The sequence below is a fragment of the Coenobita brevimanus genome, chromosome 105, assembly GCF_032717465.1.
Source record: "Coenobita brevimanus isolate Jiangsu-jjx chromosome 105, ASM3271746v2, whole genome shotgun sequence".
Taxonomy (NCBI): Eukaryota; Metazoa; Arthropoda; class Malacostraca; order Decapoda; family Coenobitidae; genus Coenobita; species Coenobita brevimanus.
This window is the reverse complement of record NC_137058.1, coordinates 26,594,104-26,615,581: the sequence shown is the minus strand read 5'-3', so window position 1 is coordinate 26,615,581 and position 21,478 is coordinate 26,594,104. Positions and strand designations below refer to the sequence as shown.

The following is a 21,478-nucleotide window of genomic DNA, read 5'->3' as shown; positions in this document are numbered from 1 at the left end:
ACCTTGAAGATTTCAAAGGTCGAGTGGCACCAACCTGACTTGATTCAACCTACTTCCTGGCTTTGGTGATTATTTTTGTTAGTGCCAGGCATCTTATATTAATGTATTAAGTCCATATACCCATAAAAAAAATCCAAAATCGGTTCACAAGCTCACAGACGATCTGCTCTCTCAGTTACCTCGAAGATTACAGAGGTAGAGTGGCACCAACCTGACTCGATTCAACCAACCATCTGGCTTTAGTGATTACTTTTATTAGTGCCAGGGATCTTATATTGAGGTATTAAGCCCATTTAGTCAGGGGAAAAATAGAAAATCTGCTGGCGTAGAGGGGTATCTTTTTTTTTTTTTTCCTCCCCAGTGTGGTACAAGTTAAGAAGATATAGAACCACCACTTGAAAATTAGCAAAAAATTTCCCTACTTTTGAATTGATTCAGTGACTTTGTAAAAGTGTACAGAAGTGCATTTTTGAGTATGAAAGGATTCATCAATAATCAAGAATAATATGATTACATGAGGGATAAGGTAGGTCAGGATAGGATGTTTGGTTAGGTTAGCATAAAATAGGTGAGGTTAGGTTAAGTTTGGATAAACAGGCACTGATAGGGGTAATTTAATTAAAAAATGGCATTCTAAGATGACATCCCTCTGTCGTTGGTGTCATTAGAGATCATAATAATCACCGTTTTTTTGCTGAATGGTTACGGATGAATCCTGGAAGAGGCTCGTTATGGAGCCTGTGTCCCCAGCTGTAGATCTTGAACACTTGTTTCCATGGTCATATGGTAGTGGTGGTCGAGCCGTTGACACTGAATTTTGGCTTTGAAATAAAGCCTCTGTTCTTGTGTTTTCCATACTTCATTCAACCTCTTTTCAAATATCTTAACATTTCTTGAGTTAACCGCAGAATATGTTCCAAATGTTTACCACTCTATTGCTGAGAGAATGCTTCTTTATATCCATCCTGGTTCCAGCTTTATAGATCTTCCTACAATGACCCCCTGTTTTAGAGTTGTGATTCATCACAAAAAGATTTTCAGCCACTTCCTGATCATGTATGCCATTTACTATTTTAAATGTTCAATCATATTTTCCCTCAACCTTCTGTAAGCCAATGTTGGTAGAGTCAACTTCCTTAATCGCTTCTCATATGCCCGATTTTTCAGTGCTGGTACTAACTTGGTAGCCTTACTTTGAACAGATTCAATAGCCTCAATATAGGCAGTACACTTGGTATGCGTGTTCCAACAATGGTCTCACCATTGTCACATACAAAATTCAGAACATATTTTCATCAAGGACGAGAAAAATACTTATCAATCCCACCATCCTGTTAGGCTTATTAATTTTTTTTCACCATTGGTTGCATAAATTTCACCATGCTATCAACCACCACACCCAAATCCTTTTCTGCATAGATAAAGGTGAGTGCTCCTGGGCCACAAAAAATCAACCTGCAAGCCTGTAGTTGGACCACTCTGAGTTTGGTTAACATCTGCTAATAAAACCTAACTTCCCATTGCTTACACATCACACTTCTCAGTAACTGGGTGTGACTGCACATCTCAAACATCCAAAACTCATTTGATTGTATGCATCAAGACTTGTAGAACTTCTGAGATCAGCATCTATTTACGGGCTTGCTGAGAATATCAGATAATGATGCCTAGGTAACATACCAGAGGTTGCAGATTCCAGCCACATCTTCATGGGTTGGTCTTTTCACCGAGGGCCACCAAGAGCCACCTAATCTATCCTAACCTTGCTTTCCCAGTGCTTCTCATTGCACCATAAGGTGACCCTTGGTGGCCATCTCTCTCTCTCTGTGGCCCTCAGTGAAAAAACTCACTGCATTTCTGCCATTTATTATCATTTTTTCCTGCATAACACACTTCATTGAAATTCATCCTTGTACAGTGTATGTACCAGGAACACCGGACTGACTCAGAATTGTCTTGTTGTCTGACATTTGGTGTATCTTGATTTCAGTGTTTACATTTTCCTATCAGTCTGGTGGTGAATCCAGTTTATGACATAAGTGCAAACCCTCTGCACTGTAGCAGTGAAATCCTAGGTTTGTAAAAAAAACATTTTATTGTTGGGTGAGAGGAGGCTAAAAATTGGAAACTTTATTTGTGATAGATTTCAGTCTTAGAGCTAGCTAGTTACCTAACAGAATTATACATTTTTTATTTAATCAGTTTTGTATGGGGTTATTTCTGCATATCTTGATACTGTGTAGGTATGTATTAAAGGTTTTCAATCACCAGTAAACTGTCGAAGAGGGAAAACAAAAAAATTTTTATTTGCCTTTTGTTCGAGTTCTAAAATGTGTTTATATTTACAGCTGGGGACTGGGCAGCTCTACTTCCTTTTGGTGTTGCATGTGCTGCTGTTGGGTTTGGAGCCAAGATATTCATTGACAAGAAGGTAATTGATAAAACTTGCATACAGGGGGCTTAAGTGGTGGGTGAATGAATGTGTGGTTTAGTGTGTTGGACATTTTGCTGATTAGTTCTCCCTCGATCAGGTTTTTGTCTTGCTTTCTCCATCTTTGGGTAAGAAAATTAGTTCAGGGTGATGATGATGGACAGTGCATGCTAGTTAGACCACAACTCCAAACATTTTGAAATAACTGATCATGGTCTTATTTTACAAATGAGACGTCTGGGGCCACAAGGGTGACCACACCAAAATACAGATAGCGGGGATTTTCCTCAGCTCAAGGTGTCAAAATCTATATGCACCACATGTTTTGAAGTGGTAAGTGAAATTGGACCTCACAACTCCTCAAAATAAGGCTCAAAGTCACCTGATTTTGACAGGAAAAACAGGTTACCAACTCCATCACTCGGGTCCACTAGGGCAAGTGGACGGGCCAATAGTGCGGCGGTTTTCATCCTCCCGTGTTTACCTCGGCTGGGTCGGCCCATCACAGGCGTCCTAGTACACTGTGACGCTCACACCAGTCTTCCTGCCTACCACATGATCTAGGGATGGAACCTCAAGACTTTGCTTATTTTAGCTACCCACTTTTTGCAACAAAAACATCTACATGTCATCTAGTGGTAGTGAGAGTGAGGGAGAAGGGCATAAGGTTACAAGGAAGCATCAGAGGCACTGTGATCAGTGGAAAAAAGTTGCCCTCGGTGTTGGTATTTGCCAACATGACTAAACATTTGTGGCCTGTACACTGTCTACTTAGACTTTCTTGCCAGTAAAGGGAAATCAGAAGAGAAGGTGTCTAGGGACAAGTATGAACGCTTGTTTATAGTGAATTTAATACTGGTTTTGAACCCTCAAAGTCTGACAGGAGTATTAATCACTGCTCCACTTCATGCTTCCACTGATGCCCTACCTTGCATCATTTTAAAGTAGGTGTAATTAATTGAAACCACTGCTATATTCTTCATTGTGTATTATTGCATTGGCACAAACATGTAAGGTTTTCTGGTCATAAAGGTAATCTTTGCCGACAGAACAGTGCTTTTGGTCTGATCTATCTATCTATCTATTGCCAGATGCCATAATCCCTTAAGGGGTGGCCACTTGACTTTGAGTTATTTGTTTTAAGGGGAGGGACACTAACCCTCCACCAACCCACTTGTTCACACGTAGGGAGCACGTATGGTTTGGTTACATGGTTACCACCCAGCATTGTAAATGGTTTCTTGGCTTACAGGAAACCATTTGGCTTGTCACTCAATGTAAAACTACCTGTAAAGGAAAGAGAAGCAATAAAAAGTGACAGGAAAGATGGAAGAAATAGGAAGAGAGGAGGGGAGGCACAGAAAAAGAATGATAAAGGCTAAGGAAGAAGTAGGCAGCACTGCATGAAGTGAGTGGATGATGGTCGCCACCACCTACCACGTAAGTAGATATATATATATATATATATACAGTGGAATCTCAAATTTTGACAGTTTAGAATTCAATTAATCAAATTTCGCTGCATTTTGGGATGGTCTGCCCACCTTACTTTTTGATGCAAAGTTGTGTATTTCGATGCTGTCAGGGCCAGACTCCAACCAAAACAAGCAAGAATAATATTTTTGATGCAAACCAAAATGCTAGAAGTGAAGGAAAATTATAAGAAAAAGTATGAACCTAACCTAATATCGTATGTGACGTGCTCTCAGGGCCAGACTCCAACCAAAACAAGCAAAGATAACATTTTTGATGCAAACCAAAATGCTAGAAGTGAAGGAAAATTATATGAAAAAGTATGAGCCTAACCTAATATCGTATGTGACGTGTGTCAAGAAGAGAAAGAAAATCACCATCATTTATTCATACAGTATATGAAGTATACAACGATATGGTTCCGAGACAATTCACCATCAAGTCAATTCACCGTCAGATAATTCCCTGCCAAAACATGGACAATTTCCTGTCAGGACAATTCACACCCTGGACGATTCCCCGTCATTCTATAAATGTACTTATTACTGTATTAATTAATCAGTACTTCAGTAACTGGAAGATATAGCAAGAGAAATTAAAGGAAGAGAATCAATAGTAGAAATACTGAAACAAAATGAATTGCAGGTGGTAGCAAATACAGTAGGCAGAATACTGAAACGAAGAGAAGTACGGTAATTATGAATATAAGGAGCAACGTAGAACTGAACAATAGAGACAGAGAAAAAAAATAGTCATGTTGTTTAAGGACAGGAGCTCCTGGATGGGAGTAGGCACCAACAACAACAAGCCATGTGCAAGGCAATGCTCTGTTGTCGGCGGCCATCTTGAGACTGTTCTGCCAGCAGCCAGCATTCTACAGCCAAGTGCTGCACTTTCAGCCTGTACCTTCCACATGTGAACATGCATTTCACTGCAGTTTTGTTGTATGTATTTTCATTGTATTTTTGTCGCACCTTACGTGTTTCAAAATGGCAATCAAGAGTGGTTCTTCGGGTAGCAATGGTAATGGACGAGATCAGACTGGCACCTCTAAATCTTCGCAGCCAAAGGAGAAATAGCAATACAGGAAAGGGCAGAAATATACCAAGTATACACTTGCTGACAGTATGGCAATACAATGCAGAACTCCAGTTACTTAACCACAATTATTATAGTTCAAAAAGTTTACAGGGGGTGTGGACAAAAATCTTGATTTTAGGTAGTTAGGTTCGGAGGCCCCGGACCCAAACTAATTTTTCCCATAAAAGTTCAGTTTAAATTTCGATGATTTGAATTTCGTGGTAATTTTTAGGTATATATGCCCATCGAAAAATGAAATTCCACTGTATATATACAGTATATTATATATATACAGTATACTGTATATATATACAGTATATATAGTAATCCCTCTACTTTCCGGTCGCCGACTTTCTGAACATCCCCACTTACCGGACATTGTGGGCTTGGACCTTCAGAACCCAAACATGGCTAAAAAACGAAAAAAATCCCCCCAGAATCCGAACAGCTGCCTACACCATGGCCTCTTCACCCCTTCCTTCCTCCCCCCTTCCCTGTCAGGGTTGCCGTTTGTTAGTTTTCATTACCAAATGTGGGCCAATTTGGTCATGAAAGATTTGTTTGGTAATGAATCAGAATAATGCATTACCAAACGGATTTTTCACATGTATGAGGATACACAGGATGGATATGGTGGATTGTTTGCTCTCTCTGATTAATCTGCTACCCTACATAGCGTGAAAATAATCATCATGCTGTTAATTATAAGGAGAGTGATTACATGTATTTCCACTTGTATATATAATTAGTGAAGAATAAATGCTAGCTTTATGAATTTGGTAATGAAAAATTAAATTTGGTAATTAAAGTTGAGGGGATTGGTAATGTGGCCGTTGCTATCTGGCAACTCTGTTTTCCCGACTGTCCGACACCAACAGTTTCTCCCTTACTTTGATTGTGGGTAGATCCTCAGCACACTGAAAGCCACACTTGCTCGTTTTTTGTGAATAAACAGTGAATAACCTGCAATACCTCGCCACTAGACCACATGGGAATTTACAGTGTTGTGCAGTGTTAAGAAATTAGAACTTAGAGTGCAAAGGATCACCTGTGGAGTGCAAATTGGTGGTTAAAACTCCCGTGGTGCACTTAAGAACAATGTCCAGTGTTAAACATTTATAACTCACAGTGCAAAGAATTAAGGGCAGCACAACACTGGATTACTGTACGTGCTTCAAGAGCATTTTCACCACTGCCAAAACCTTAGAAAGGCGGCCACAAATGAGATGTAAGTACCGTGGCAGAGGTACAGTAAAAGTCCAATTCTTCGGCATCCAATTCCCCGGCAAATCTGACATTTTGGCAGTTTTGAGAAATAGTCCCATTTACAAAAATCTCTGATCGTTCGGCATATTTTCCGATTTTTTTCGTCAGTCTTGAAATTCTCCATGAGTCCTTAGAGCTTGTTGCAGGACCTTCTACTGCTGGGGACTTCTTCCAGCAGTAGCAGACTCCAATCAACCCCTTCTATTGTACATATGTAAATAAGGAACCTACTATAAGTTTAGGTAAGTGCATGTGAACTTGTAGGCCTACTGTACCATTACATTTATATACAGTATGTTCACTAATTTCTTTATTTTTCATATTTATGTATAGTACTGTATTCATTACAGTATTGTACAGTATCAAACAGTATACAGTACTCTCTCCAAACACATTTGTAATGATACGAGTTGTGATGATAGTGTTCACCAAAACATATAAGGTACTGAGTGGGTAGGGTTTTTGATAATTCGGCAATTTTGATTTTTCGGCACTTGCCTGGTCCCATAGATGCCGAAAAATCGGACTTCTACTGTAGTCACTTCTAATTCCTCATTCTTTGGTTCTTTTTCATTTATTTCATGCTTTATGTCCATTATTGGTGTGAATAAGGTCTTAAATAGGTTTAAATAGGTGCAATGCATGTCCGGTAGGGAGTTATTTAGGTGGCTTTCAAAGTTAGGCTGGGTTATGGTCCATAAGTACCAGTCCTGGGGCCATTGCCCTCTATCCGGACAGGACCACTTTCTGGTCATGTCTTTGGCTCTATTATGTCGGATAGTTGAGGGATTACCGTATTTATATATATATATATATATCATCCATCCATCCAATCCTACATTGCCCCATGAGGAGCGTAGGAGCCCGAGGCTAGGCAGTTGGTCTCGACATTTAAGATGAGAGTGACCAGCCTCACTCATCCCTGAGTGGCATTACATGAGCAATCAACCCCAACCATCCCTTGGATATAAACCTTCACTGGCTCAATCCGGCTGGAGCGCAATAATTACCCACTAAACCACCAGGTGCCAAAATATGGCTATATGGTTACCACCCAGCATAGTAAATGGTTTCCTGGTGTACAGGAAACCATTTGGCTTGTCACTCAGTGTAGAGTCACCCACAGGCAGAAGGAAAAGGAAAGAATGAGGGAAAGAAAGACAGAAGAGGGAGTGTAAAGTCACTTGTAGGCAGAAGGACAAGGAAAGAATGAAGGAAAGAAAGACAGAAGAGGATGGAAGGAAAGAAGGGTGGAAGAGAGGAAAGGGCAGACACCCGAGAGCAGCACTACATCGAGTGAGTGGATGGTGAGCACCCCCACCTACCACATATATATATATATATATATATATGTATATCTATCTATATATCTATTGCCAGACGCCTCAATCCCGTTTGGGGTGGCCACAAACAAATCGCCTCCAAGTCACCCTGTTCCCCGCCATTTCACTGCCCTGCTCCCAACTCACATCACCCTCTCTCATATACCTCTCCACCCCATCTCTCCATCTCATCCTCGGCCTCCCCCTCCCTCTTCCCCCCTCCACCTCACTCACATACACTCTCTTCGTCAGTCTTTCACCCTCCATTCTCTCCACATGGCCAAACCACCTCAGTGTGTTCCTCATAACGCTTCCTATCACATCCACATCCACACCACAACGCTCCTTTATATCGTCATTCGTCAGCCTGTCTCTCCATGTGACTCCACAGGCCCCTCTTAAATAATTCATTTCCACTGCTCTCACTCTTGACTTGTGTCCTTCCAACAACGTCCAAGCTTCACTTCCATATGTTAGAGTTGGTATCACAATACTGTCATGTAGTAACTTTTTCACTTCCATGCTGACTTCCCTGTTTCTTATCACTGCTTTCAGAGAACCAGCAACCTTTCTTCCCTGCTGTACCCTTTCAAGCACTTCACCCTCCAAACCTCCATCCTTACTCATCACACTACCCAAGTACTTAAACGTACTCATTCATTCATTCATTGCCAGACGCCATGTATCCCACACGGGGTGGCCAAGGGCTTAGAGTTAATTGTTTTACTCACATTTTCCAATTCCTCACCATCCAACCTCGCTGTACATTCACTGACTTCACCTCTCTCAAAGACCATCACTTTACTCTTCCCTACATTCACCTTTAGATTCCGTTTCTTACACACTCTCCCAGACTCATCCACCAAGCCTTGCAGCTCCCCTTCGTCTTCACTCAACAACACAGTATCATCTGCAAACAACAGTACAGGGAGTTTCCAAACACTATCCTCTCTCACGAGGGCCGCTCCAACATCCACTACCCTACCTTGTACCTCTTTTATTACCCCATCCATGTACAGATTGAACATCCATGGAGACATGACACATCCCTGTTTCAACCCAACTTTCAAAGAGAAAAATTCACTTAGTTCACCATCCACACGCACTGCAGCCTTAGCACCATCATACATACTCTTCACAGCATTCAACAACTTCCCATCAACTCCATATATTCTTAATACTTTCCACAATCCTTGTCTATCCACCCTGTCATATGCTTTCTCCAAATCCATGAAAGCCGCATACAACTTCTTTCCCTTCTCTAGAAACTTTTCCACTAACGATCTAATAATGAATATCTGATCTACACAACCTCTCCCCTTCCTAAAGCCTCCCTGTTCTTCTCCAACTAATTTCTCTGTTCTTTCTCTAACTCTGTAAATAAGTATCCTACCATACACTTTTCCTATTATACCAAGAAGACAAATGTCCCTATGATTACCACACACTTCTTTTTCCCCTTTTCCTTTGTACAAGGGAATAATTATACCTGACTTCCAATCCTTTGGGACTCTACCTTCCTCCCAGGCCAATCTGCACATCTTCCACATCCATTCTACTACTATCTCCCTCATGCTTCGCATTTCACCACACACTCCATCAATTCCTGGGGCTTTCCCCAATTTAACTTTCTTCATTGCTTACACAACTTCTATCCTACTGATTTCTTCCTGTCTTCTCACCTCCCTCCTTCTCCCAGCCATTCCCCAGCCACTTATACTCGCATTACTTCCATCCTCTATGTTCAACAATTCCTTAAAGTGTTCTCTCCATCAGCTCACTTTTTCTCCCTTCTCCACTAGTAATCTACCATTTTTATCTTTCACTCCCCTGCTAACTTCACTTCCACCCTGTCTTACTCTTTTTACCTCTTTCCAGAACATTTTCTTACAGTCCCTCCACTTTACACTCAAATTCCTTCCAAATTCCTCATCCACTCTCTTCTTACTCTCTCTTACTAATCTTTTCACCTCTCTCTTTCTTTCTACATATAACTCTCTCTTCCGCCTCTCAACTTCTTCCACGCCCCTATTTCTCATCCATTCATTGTATGCTTTCTTCTTTTGTGCCACAGCCTGTCTCACCTCTTCAGTCCACCACGCTGTTCCTTGCACCCCTCTCCGTCTTCTCTTCCTTCCACACACCACATCACATGCTGCACATATTTCTTCTTTAAATATCCTACACACACCTTCCACGTCTCCCATCTGCTCCAATTCATATTTGCCCAATCGTTCCTCCACTTCTCTCTTATACTCTGCCTTTTTCTCATCCTCTTGTAACCTTTCCACTCTCCTTGCAACTACTCCTTCCTCTCGTCTTTCCCTTCTTCTATTCCTCCATCTTACTTGAATCCTAATTAATAATAGTAAAATAATATAATAATAATAATAATAAAATATAATAATAATAATAATAATAATAATAAATAATATAATATTAATATGATGATAATAATAATAATAATTATCTACAATACTAAAAGAACAAATTACAAAACTACTATAAATAACTGAGTAATAATGGTGACATACCTTTCTGATGTAGCAACACATCATATGTATCTATTTTGCAGTCTGGCGCCTCCTCTTGCGAGGAGGTTCTCCACTAGGCCCTGGCTGGGGGTCGTCTGGTGCCTTTTGTTCATGCCACACACGGTAATGATCCATTGAGCACAGTCCTGGCTCTCCAGGGCACCCAAGGCAATGGTATGCAGTGTCCTTCCTTTTGGGGTAGCACACATGACATCTCTTTTGCCTTCCTTTTTCAAAACGCACAAACTGGTGTGTGTCACTTGTCACTTCAACCCTTGCACTTACAGTTTTCTAGGTTTTATACATATCCAATACAACTGCTGCACCCAAGCTATGTTCATTTAGCACTTCATAGCAAGTGTCCAAAATGAACTGCAGGAAATCACTACTGTACTCTGTAGCAGCTCACAATGCAATGTGTCCATTGAGCATCATACGTTACATAAAATGAATGTCTATTTTCTTGAACCATGCAAGACTTTTCTTATCCGGTTCATATGGTTCAAGCAACTGATCAGCAAGATCTGCACTACCCATCATCTCATTGTACCTTTCTATATGCAGTGGCTTATTCATAAAAACTGTCTTACTTCCAAAGTATGTTTTAGTTTTCTGAATTAATCCTGCATCATACTTTGTGGTTAGCACAGTCACCTCCTTCTTATCCTGCCACTTCACAAGCAGTGTATTTCCCTGCAAACAAAGACTTTCTAACTTTTCTTGCACAACTGACTTTGGTGGGCCCCTCCCACGTCTTACAACACCAGTCAGCATCGTCTGACGTCACTCCGGGTATTCACACAATCATTCACGCTTGTACCAATTGTCTGTCACGACATGATGTCCAGTATCAAGTAAATCCTTAATCATGTGCACAATGATTTTCTCTGACACTGACAAGGGCAATGCAGCAGGATCAGTCACAGCAAAAGTATTTTTACCATAATATATTTCAAAATTCCCTGAGTACCCACTCCACTCCTTATCAGATGGACATAGAACAAATGCCTTTATCCCAAACCTTGCACGTTTTGTCTTGATGAACTGTCGGAAGCCAAGATGACCTTTCCATAAAATTGGGGCTTCATCAACTGCTACATGTTTATGTGGCCTCATGAGTGACTGACTTCTGTCTCTTAGTAAATCTAAATATGGCTCAATCCTTGTACCAGGTTGATTTTTCATTACTGTGGATGGGGGAGAGAACCTCAAAAATTTCAAAATGCTAAAGAATCTGCCTCTGCTCATGACCTCTTTGCAGAAAATAGTTGACCCTGTATATATAGCACCTTTGGTCCAGTTTTAGTTATGGCCATTGCCATCACAAGACCAAGAAATGTGTACATTTCATCCTGTGTAACCTTGCACCATTTCAGTCTGTTGATTTTCCCATTTTTTCTGAGGATTTTCTCTGAAAAAAACATTGCTTTTCCATTACACCACTCACAGAGATGGGAAATTACCTCTCAGTCAAAAAAGTATTTGAAACCATCTCCAGGCGTTGTAAGGGGTGAGGGACCTAGCGCAGGATTTATGCCTGAGAATTGTGCTGTGAAGTGTGGTTTTTCTTCCGGCCACTTATCATTGAATATGTCCAACACCAAGCATCAGCCTTCCTCCACGACACGTTCCTCAATATCACTTGTTTTGTCACTTATTTCACTGCTTGAGAGGTCATCATCACTCTCAGATCCACTATCATCTGGTATAAATTCTTCACCAGAACTATCACTGAGCTCCTCCGCCATGTTGAGAAAAAAATGGCAGAAAAAACAGCAAAAAAAACAGCTCAACACCTCCCCCGATGACCACAGTAGGCAACTGATTGATTGAGCTGGCATCACAGAGTCTCTAACCAAGAGTTTCCTGTGATTGGACGAGACTGAAAAGGGGAGGAGCTAAAACTGGACTAATAGGTGTGTCCCACATTCTGTATCAATGTCTGGAAGCCTGGGCCAGCTGCTCTGTACTTCCCAGACTCTCACAATACAGTAATTTGACGTCTGGGAAACGTCATGGCCCAGGCGACTGGATGGATCATGACGTTGTATTTATGTCATGGTACCGAAGGGGTTAATTACAGTATGACCTCACTACAACGGACTTCACTAAACCAAAATTAACACTTTTTTCAAAGTCGAGGAACTGACCGGAATAATTTCTTATATATTGGGAAAACTCCATAAAAGCTAGAAGTGGTCAGGACTGCTTAACCTCAGGCCGGGGCGGCCATGTTGTCTGTGTGGTTGGTGTGTTCGTTCATCGGTTGGTGGCAGGCTGGCGGCGTCACTATTGTTCCCTCATGCCCTGGCTCAGTCAGACCCACATAATTTCCCTGGAAGTCCCTGATATACTGCTTGAGGGTGATGAGTGATAAGTAAATTACACAAAGTGAACATCATTAGTTTGTAAGGTCATAAATAATAAGGTGTATTAAGTGTATAGTACAGTACACTGTATTTGAAAAGTGCTCAAAATTAAGTACACCACACGGCGCACAAGGTACAAGCTACAGCTCTTGTTTCCGTCTATGATTCAGCTCCTGCCAGTGAAGACAACATGGAGGATGATTCACTTTTCCTTGATGATCACCCTGAAGATAATAGGTAACGATTTTGAAGGATTTGCTCTAAGGATCCTTCACCAAGTGCTGAATGATGATCTATCTGTCTATCTATCTGTTGCCAGATGCAATTATCCAGTAAGGGGTGGCCATTTGACTTTGAGTTATTGGTTTTATGGGGAGGGGCACTAACCCTCCACCAACCCACTTGAATGATGATACACTCGGCAAAGATGGGGGGAGGAGAGTAGGGTGAGCCGAGTGAGTCAGAATGGTTACTAAGAAAATATATAATTTTTATTAGGAGCTTTATTGTGCCTAAGCCTTGCTTAAATTTTACTGTTATGCAATGAATTATTTATAGTGGCATTTGAGAAAAGTTGAGGCAAATGGGATATTGCCACGAGTTGGAAGGAGCTGTTGGGGTGAAGCAGGATGGTGGCCATGACGCATTTCGTGTATGAAAATATCTTCCTGTGTGCATTACATATGGCCTTTATCGAGTCTAAACTTTGCTAAAATTATACTGTGTTGTGCAATATATTATTTATAGTGGCATTTGAGAAAAGTTAAGAGGCAAATGGGATATTGCCCCAAGTTAGAAGGAATGGGTGTGGTGGAACAGGATGATCGCCATGATGCTTTTCATGTGTGAAAATACCATAGCAGGGGGAAGTCCGTATGTTGCATATATCGTTTTTTTTTTTTTTTTTTTTTTTTTTTTTTTTTTTGAATGGCTCAGGCCCCAATTAGTCCATTTTAATGAGGTTTTACTGTATGCACTCTTTATATTAACATAGCCCAAATTTTCATCCAGATTGTAATGTGTAACTTGGTGGTAGAAAAACAGTGCTACAGCTCTACATCCTTTTTCACAGTGCTGCCTCTGAGTAGCATCATATTTGTCGTATTGTTTATAAAGTCTCCAGCATGCTTGCATGTGTCATCCTCAGTAACCAAGTAGTGGCTTTCCATGCTACTTGATCTCTGGCAGCTTCCCTATTCAGTCCCGTTTTCCTGAAGTCACACTCGATGCCCTTTTTCCCAGGTATTTTTCAGTTTGCCTCTTACAACCCTACCCCTAACATTCACATTTATCACTGTCTGCAACCATTTGTCATCCCCCATCCTCTCCATATGCCCAAACCATCTCAGTCTACCTCTCCTCATCACAGCACCAATACACTCCAGTCCCAACCTGTCTCTTAACTCTTCCATTGTAAACCTAGCCCCCCAGGCCTAGCATTCAAGGACGCACTGCACATTCAGCTAATCATTGTCATTTCTATACGTTTGAGCCTGCGAATATCTTCTTCCTTTACTGCTCAGGTCTCACTACCTAGTGTTAATCTCTTATTACAACTGAGTATTCAAGATGGGAGGTGGCAGTTTTAGGCTCCATTGATGTAAATGGAATACAGTAACTAGAGTGACCTGATTCCTACATCATAGCTAAAATTAATTGAGTTTCAGGCTACCATGGCTAAATATTCATGTTGTAGGAGTGGCTGCAGTACAATTCTGTGGTGAAAATAAACCTACCGTGTCTATATACACACACCTTAAGTACTCCTAACCACACTAGGTATATATTTATTTCACAATTTTTGCCATTTGTGTTTCCTCATACCTGTATGTGGTGCTTGATAACGGCCAAATCATTTACCATTTTCTTGCAGTTGGGTGGTACTCCAGTTAATCTGTCATTGCGGAAGAATGAATCAAAGATTGCAGACTCCTTTGACATTGAGGACATTGGGAATAAGGCAGTATTTTGTCGTTGTTGGCGTAGTGCAAAGGTAAGCTGTTGCATTTTATTAGTAAGTAAATCTTTATTAGCAGTTGCCCAGCTTTATGTATAATTATTTACTTACCTGTTTTGTTGTAGGTGCGGACGTTTACCATCCACTCACTCGATGTAGTGCTGTTCTCAGGTGTCTGCCCACTCCTCCCCTTCCTTCTTTCCTTCCTTCCTCTTCTGTCTTTCTTTACTTCATTCTTTCCTTGTCCTTCTGCCTACGGGATACTTTACACCCCCTCTTTTGTCTGTCTTTCCTTCATTCTTTCCTGTTCCTTCTGCCTATGGATGACTCTACATTGAGTGACAAGCCAAATGGGTTTCATGTACACCAGGAAACCATTTATTTTGTTGGGTGGTACCCCTATAACCAAATTATGGTGCCCAGTGGTTTAGTGGGTAATTGCGGCTCTCTAATCAGATTGAGCCAGTGAAGGTTTATATCCAAGAAGTGGTTGGAGTTACTGCTCACATAATGCCACTCAAAGATTTTTTTTTTTTTTTTTTTTTTTTTTTTTTAATGCAAGGAACAATGAACCAAAGGCTACAAGCCTGCAAAACAGTTCCTTGTAAGAAAAAAAACAAAAACAATACAAAAGAGAGCCAAATTCAAGATCTGTTCATTTCGAGATGCCTGGACACACTTCGTTTGAAAGACTGGAGATCATAGGAAGCAGGAAATACAGACAGAGGGAGAGAGTTCCAGAGTTGACCTGTTGCATAAATGAAGGATTGGGAGTAATGGTTAACTCTTGCATTAGAGAGTTGGACAGAAAAAGGATGAGAGTTTATTGCTAGATGGGTGCTACACACTCGTCGTAGAGGTGGGGGGATGCAAGCAGACAGTTCAGAGGAGCAGTGACCATTGAAGTAGCGATAAAAGAGAGATAAAGAGGCAACAGTGTGGCAAAGAGACAGAGGTTAAAGGGAGCCAGTAAGAGGAGCAGAGTTAATGAGACAAAATGCCTTTGACACCACCCTATTAAGAAGAGCTGTATGTGGGGGGCCTCCCCACACATGAGAGTTGTACTCCATACAGGGGCGAATAAATCCTGTGTATAAAGTCAACAACTGTGCAGGGGTAAAGAAGGTACGGAGTCGGCTCAGCACACCTAATCTCTTGGAAGCAGATTTAACCAGAGATGTAATATGATCTTTCCAAGATAAATCCCGAGTGAATGAAACCCCAAGCATTCAGGGATGATGCTGGATTGAGCTGGGTATTATTTAATTTTAATGGGTACTCCTGTGGAAGATTGTCGGGTTGATAGGCGTAAAAACTGAGTCTTAGATGCATTAAAAACAACAAGATTATTTTTACCACAGTCAGAGATATGAGCCAGGTCAGATATTAGGAATGCCATAGCCTCATCCCTTGATTCTTGAAGTAACTGCTGGGATGAACGTTGCGGGAACCGAATGGAAAGGTGAAGGGTGGAGTCATCAGCGTACGAGTGGATAGGGTTAGATGTACAGCTTAGAAGATCATTGACGAATGAAAGGAAGAGAGTTGATGATAGGACAGAGCCCTGAGGAACACCACTGTTAATAGATCTAGGAGAAGAACAATGGACGTCTACAACAGCAGCAATAGAACGACCAGAAAGGAAGCTGTAGATGGAGGCACAGATGGAAGGATAGAAACCGTAAGAGGGCAGTTTGGAAATTAAAGATTTGTGCCAGAGTCGATTGAAAGCCTTTGAGATGTCAAGTGCAATGGCAAGGCTTTTGCCAAAGTCCCGAAAGGAGGATGACCAGGAGTCTGAAAGGTAGGTGAGAAGATCGCCAGTGGAGTGTCCCTGACGGAACCCTTACTGATGATCAGAAAGAAGGTTGTGATAGGAAAGATTCTTTAAATTTTTTGGTGAGAATAGACTAGAAAACTTTTGAGACACAGGATGTTAAAGCAATTGGACGATAGTTAGAGGGTTGGGAATGGTCACCCTTCTTTGGTTCAGGCTGAATGAGAGCAAACTTCCAGCAAGAAGGAAAGGTACAAGTTGAAAGACAGTGGTGAAAGAGTTTACCTAGGAAGGGTGTAAGCACAGAAGCACAGTTCTTGAGGACAACAGGAGGGACTCCATCAGGCCCATATGCCTTGATAGTACTTAGGACAGTGATGGCAGAAAATACATCAGCTGAAGAAATTTTAATGCCAGCCGTGAGGAAGTCAGTGGGGGGAAGTGATGGAGGAACAGCAACGGAATCTAGGTGGAATTGGAGGAGAAAGTCTGAGCGAAGAGCTCTGCTTTATCAGTAGAAGAAATAGCTACAGAGCCATCAGAGTAGAAAAGAGGAGGGAAGGATGATGAGGTAAAGTTGTTAGAAAGGTTTTTGGCAAGGTTCCAGAAGGAGCGGGAAGAATTTGAGTTGGAGAGTTGAGAGCATTTAGTGTGGATGAAATTATTTTTAGCAGAGCGAAGAACAGACTTAGCACGATTCCGGGCAGAAACGTAAAAAAGATGTGATTCAGGGGTGGGTTGGCGCTGGTACCTTTTATAGGCCCTCACCTTGTTGCGGACAGCATTAGAACAAGCGTGATTAAACCAAGGGTTTCTTGCATTAGTCAGAGGATATGAGAAAGGAATGTATGCTTCCACACCCGAGAGAATAACTTCTGTAATGCACAAGGCACACTAAGATGACTCCCGACCATGGAAGCAATAATCATTCCAGGAAAAATCAAAGAAGTACTGCCTGAGGGCCTCCCAATCTGCAGCTCCAAAGTGCCACAGTCACCGTTTCCTTGGAGGGTCCACAGGCTGTACTGGAGCGATAGGAGTGAGGCTGGTCACTTTCATCTTAAATGTCAGGACCAACTTGCCAAGCCCCAGGCTTCTATGCTTCTTATGGGGCAATGTGGGATTGGATGTGGTTGATGATGATGATGATATTTATTTAATTAATCCTTTCATTCTGGTGTTGTGTTCAGTTAGTTTCTTCTTGCTACTATTTAATACTGATTTGGGAGAGACCTCTTGTATTGAAGGGATAAATGGAAGCTGTATTTAACCTTTCCAGTGAGAAGCATTTCCCATATTATGGGCCAAATAATTACGGTGATAGCATGAAGAAAATATAAAAATCAAAACTGGTAAGTCATTGGATTGAAGACATTGAAGTACACACAAAATAGCTCATAAAAGTTCATAGCTGCTTGAAGTTATTTGTTGTTATTATTGCTAAACTCAGATTTGTCTGGCCAGGCAGACCTATTGACCACAGGTGAGCAATTGCTTCTGTAGGGCCACCTTTTAGGCACCTTACAGTACATACACTGTGTAGGAATCCAGTTCCCCCATGTGGTAGACATCGCCCCACAATGGTTGGACCAGGGTTCTACCTAGGGTGAGATGCAGGAAATTAGGAAATTTGGCTCCTTGGTGGATGCCATAGCTGCTTCACCCAGGGTGCTCATCATCACCACATGTAGGTTCTCCTTCAGTGCCAGCCAATTCAGTGCATGCCATGGACAAAGTTTTTATACTGTGTTGTAGAACAAATCTTTGACATGTACAGTAAAGAGGGCTGCCTGTATTTTATGACAGTAAACTTCTCATGCTTCAGAGTATGGAGGTTAAAATGATCTTTGTTTGTTTCTCCCCTTTTCCATGTTCACCCAGCACCACCATTTGGAGCCACGATATAAACGGATTAATGAAGGGCATGTTTTAGGGGAAGCATTACTGCAGAGAAGAAAAAAAAAATGGTTGTCAGCAGTACCTTTGTGATCCACATGCAGGTCCTGGGCATAAATTTAAGCTTTATTTTTCCAGCTGAAGCAAATACTGTGTTCCTTTTACATGAACCTGGCCCAGATATTTTTTCCCTTTTACAGCTTATTTTAGGCCACGTGTGCGGTTTTGTTGTAAGTGCTTCCTTAACTGGAATTGAGTTTTCTGCATATACCACTAATTTGACCCTTCCTCTAAATCCGAGGCATGTCGGATACATCAAAATAGCACTGGAAATAGGGTTGGAAGTCTTCTGAAGAAAACTGGTGAAATCGATTTTTGTGGTGGGCTGGTTTGACAGGTCTCATCTGCGAGGGGTTTTGTTGTAAATGGCATGACGGGAGCCTGCAACAACGCCAATGTTTTTGCTATGGTATGTTTGCTACCTTTATCATCTAACAATCTGTATGAGTAATAACATACATCATTTCCTATGTTTTAAAGTAAATTTTTCTGATGCTGTTACATGTTCTGGAAGGTCAAACTTGTTTTGCGTTAACTCATAAGTTTGTATGCTAAGGATTATGATGTGTGCTGTTTTTAGCTACGTTAGTGCTTCGTATTGGTGGTACTGCAACTCCCTCAGTTTTTTCCCTGCTATCAACCACGTGCACAAACCTGTTTCAAGCACCCTTTTTTACAAGCATTGTGGTGATAATGTATTCCAATAGTGAATACGTGGATGACCCATATGCCAGTGCATCAGAGGTGCAAGAAGGCCTGCTTGATGAAGGCTATGTCGCCTTCAAAGTGAGTGATTTTTACCACTGCAAGCAGCCTGGTGAAACTGGTGCACATGGTGATAGTAAGCCACAAGTGGATAGTGGAGATAGTGATGATGGTGATGGTGATGGTGATATTGTGGCATTACCTGTGGCTCATGGGGGAGGTGATAGTGCTCCTGGTGGCCAAGGGCATGGTCAGGAAAGTGGTGAAGGGCCTGGAGTTGCTGGTGGTGCTAGTGATGGTGATAGTGTGGCATTTTGTGTGGCTCATGGGGGTGGTAATAATGCCCCTAGTGGACAAGGGCATGGCCAGGATGATGGTGAAGGGTCTGTAGGAGGTGGTGGTGATGGTGATGATGATGATGGTGATGGTCAGAGTGATAACACCATGGCCACCAATGACCAAAACCATTACATAATCTCAAAATATTTCCTATGGATATTATTATGATGTTTTTCTCTTTATTATGGTTATTATTTTAAGAAATTTATGCACAATTTATGCACAAAATTACTGAGTTATTATCCCGTGTGGGATACATGGCGTCTGGCAATGAATGAATGAATGAAAATTATTGGTTGAATCGGAATGAACTTTGAGTGAAAATTTTGTCACTATAAAACACTGGGTGTTCCATGCTGCAGTGTGTGATATAACCAAATTATGATAATATATCCATATTGAGCATCGTAAACTCTACTTTGGTGTTTGATTGAAGTTGCTATCTTTATTAATAACTGAGTTATACAGCAATTTGTTGAAGTTGCATAAACAAACACGTCAATTTCAGCCCTTCTGAAAAAACCTAGTTTGTATATATTCATTCATACTGTTTTAAAATATTAACAACGCAGTCTCATTCTGCATAAATCACCATTCATTTTGCTTTTTGAATGAGGTCTCTAGCTTTAAAATCAACAGAGTTATGATTAGTTGAAAGAGCGCAAACTTTAAATGCGATTTCTGGCGTTTTTAAAAAACAATGCTTACAACAAAACCGCAGGCAGGGCCTCATTTCGTGGAGCTCACGGCAGAGTAACACATGATTTGGCTCAACATTTTTGCTGTAGTAAATCCTTATGACTGGCTTTATATTCAAGTTTGGTAGGTGGGGGCACTCATCATCCACTCACTCAATATAGTGCTGCTTTGGGTGTCTGCCCTTTCTTCCATTCTTCCTCTTCTGTCTTTCTTTCCTTCACTCATTCCTCTCCTCTGCCTATGGGTGATTGTTCACTACCTATTCTGTCTTTCCTCCATTCATCCCTCTTCCTTCTGCCTATGGGTATTCCTACACTGATTGACAAGCCAAATTGTTTCCTGTACGCCAGGAAACCATTTACTACGTTGGGTGGTAACCATATAACCAGATTATGGCACTTGGTAGTTTAGTGGATAATTAAGGTACTGCAATCGGATTGAGCCTGTGTGGGTTTATATCCAAAGGGTGGTTGGGGTTTATTGCTCACGTAATGCCACTCAAGAATGAGTGAAGCTGGTCACTTTCATCCTAAATGTCAGGACCAACTTTCTTAGCCCTGGGTTCCTATGCTCCTCATGGGGCGACATAGGATTGGATGATGGATGGATGGATGGGTTTAATCTCTTGCTACAAATTTACATTCAAGGAGAGATAGCAATGTTAGGTCAAGTTTGAGAAAAAAGTATAGTAGTCAGGTTTGGTGATTCGACATTTCAAAAATAGCATTCAGTTCAGAGAATTTTTGTATAGTCCAAAATTCATGCTTTTCTATCCAACTCCAGTGCAGGAATGAACCACAGTTCATCATTATTATATGCTGCTGGTCATTGGTGTAACTATCTTCCTCAGTGTGGCTCTCCTTCTGCTTACAACCTCCAGTCTTAAATGAAATATGTTCAGGTATCTCAGAATTAAAGGATCTTCAAATTGGCTTTTGTATTCTCTGGGACAAGTTTTATATATATCCATCCATGCATCATCAAATCCTATGTTGCCCCATGAGGAGTGTAGGAGCCTGGGGCTAGGCAAGTTGGTCATAACATTTAAGATGAGAGTGACCAGCCTCACTTATCCCTGAGTGGCATTACGTGAGCAATAAACCCCAACCATTCCTTGGATATAAACCTTCACCGGCTCAATCCGATTCGAGCGCCGTAATTACCCACAAAACCACCAGGCACCAAAGTTTGGTTATATGGTTACCACCTAGCTTAGTAAATGGTTTCTTGGTTTACAGGCAACCATTTGGCTTGTCACTCAGTGTAGAGTTACCCACAGGCAAAAGGAAGAGAAAAGAAAGAAGGAAAGAATGACAAAAGAGGATGGAAGGAAAGATGGAGGGGAGGAAAGGCCAGACACCCAAGAGCAGCACTATATCGAGTGAGCGGATGGTGAGTGCCACCCCCTAGCACATAGTGCCCCTACCTACCATGTTATATATATATGTGCTCAATTGGGTACATTTATGTGAAGCTACAGCATGTGCTAAAAGTTTTTGGCATATCAGATAGAGCCAGGATTCCAGGGGCTTGATTGATGAGTGAATAAAAATGTGGCCCATTGGAATGG

The 21,478-nt window shown here is 41.3% G+C and overlaps 1 protein-coding gene across 1 annotated transcript in view; it reads left to right on the top strand.

Annotated features, from left to right (window-relative positions):
- Cisd2 (CDGSH iron sulfur domain 2) overlaps positions 1-21,478 on the top strand; it is a 37,038-nt gene that overhangs the window by 2,908 nt on the left and 12,652 nt on the right. The window contains exons 2-3 of the mRNA XM_080285345.1: positions 2,349-2,431; positions 14,349-14,468. Coding sequence (XP_080141471.1) covers positions 2,349-2,431; positions 14,349-14,468 — 203 coding nt within the window. The remainder of the gene's footprint in view (positions 1-2,348; positions 2,432-14,348; positions 14,469-21,478) is intronic.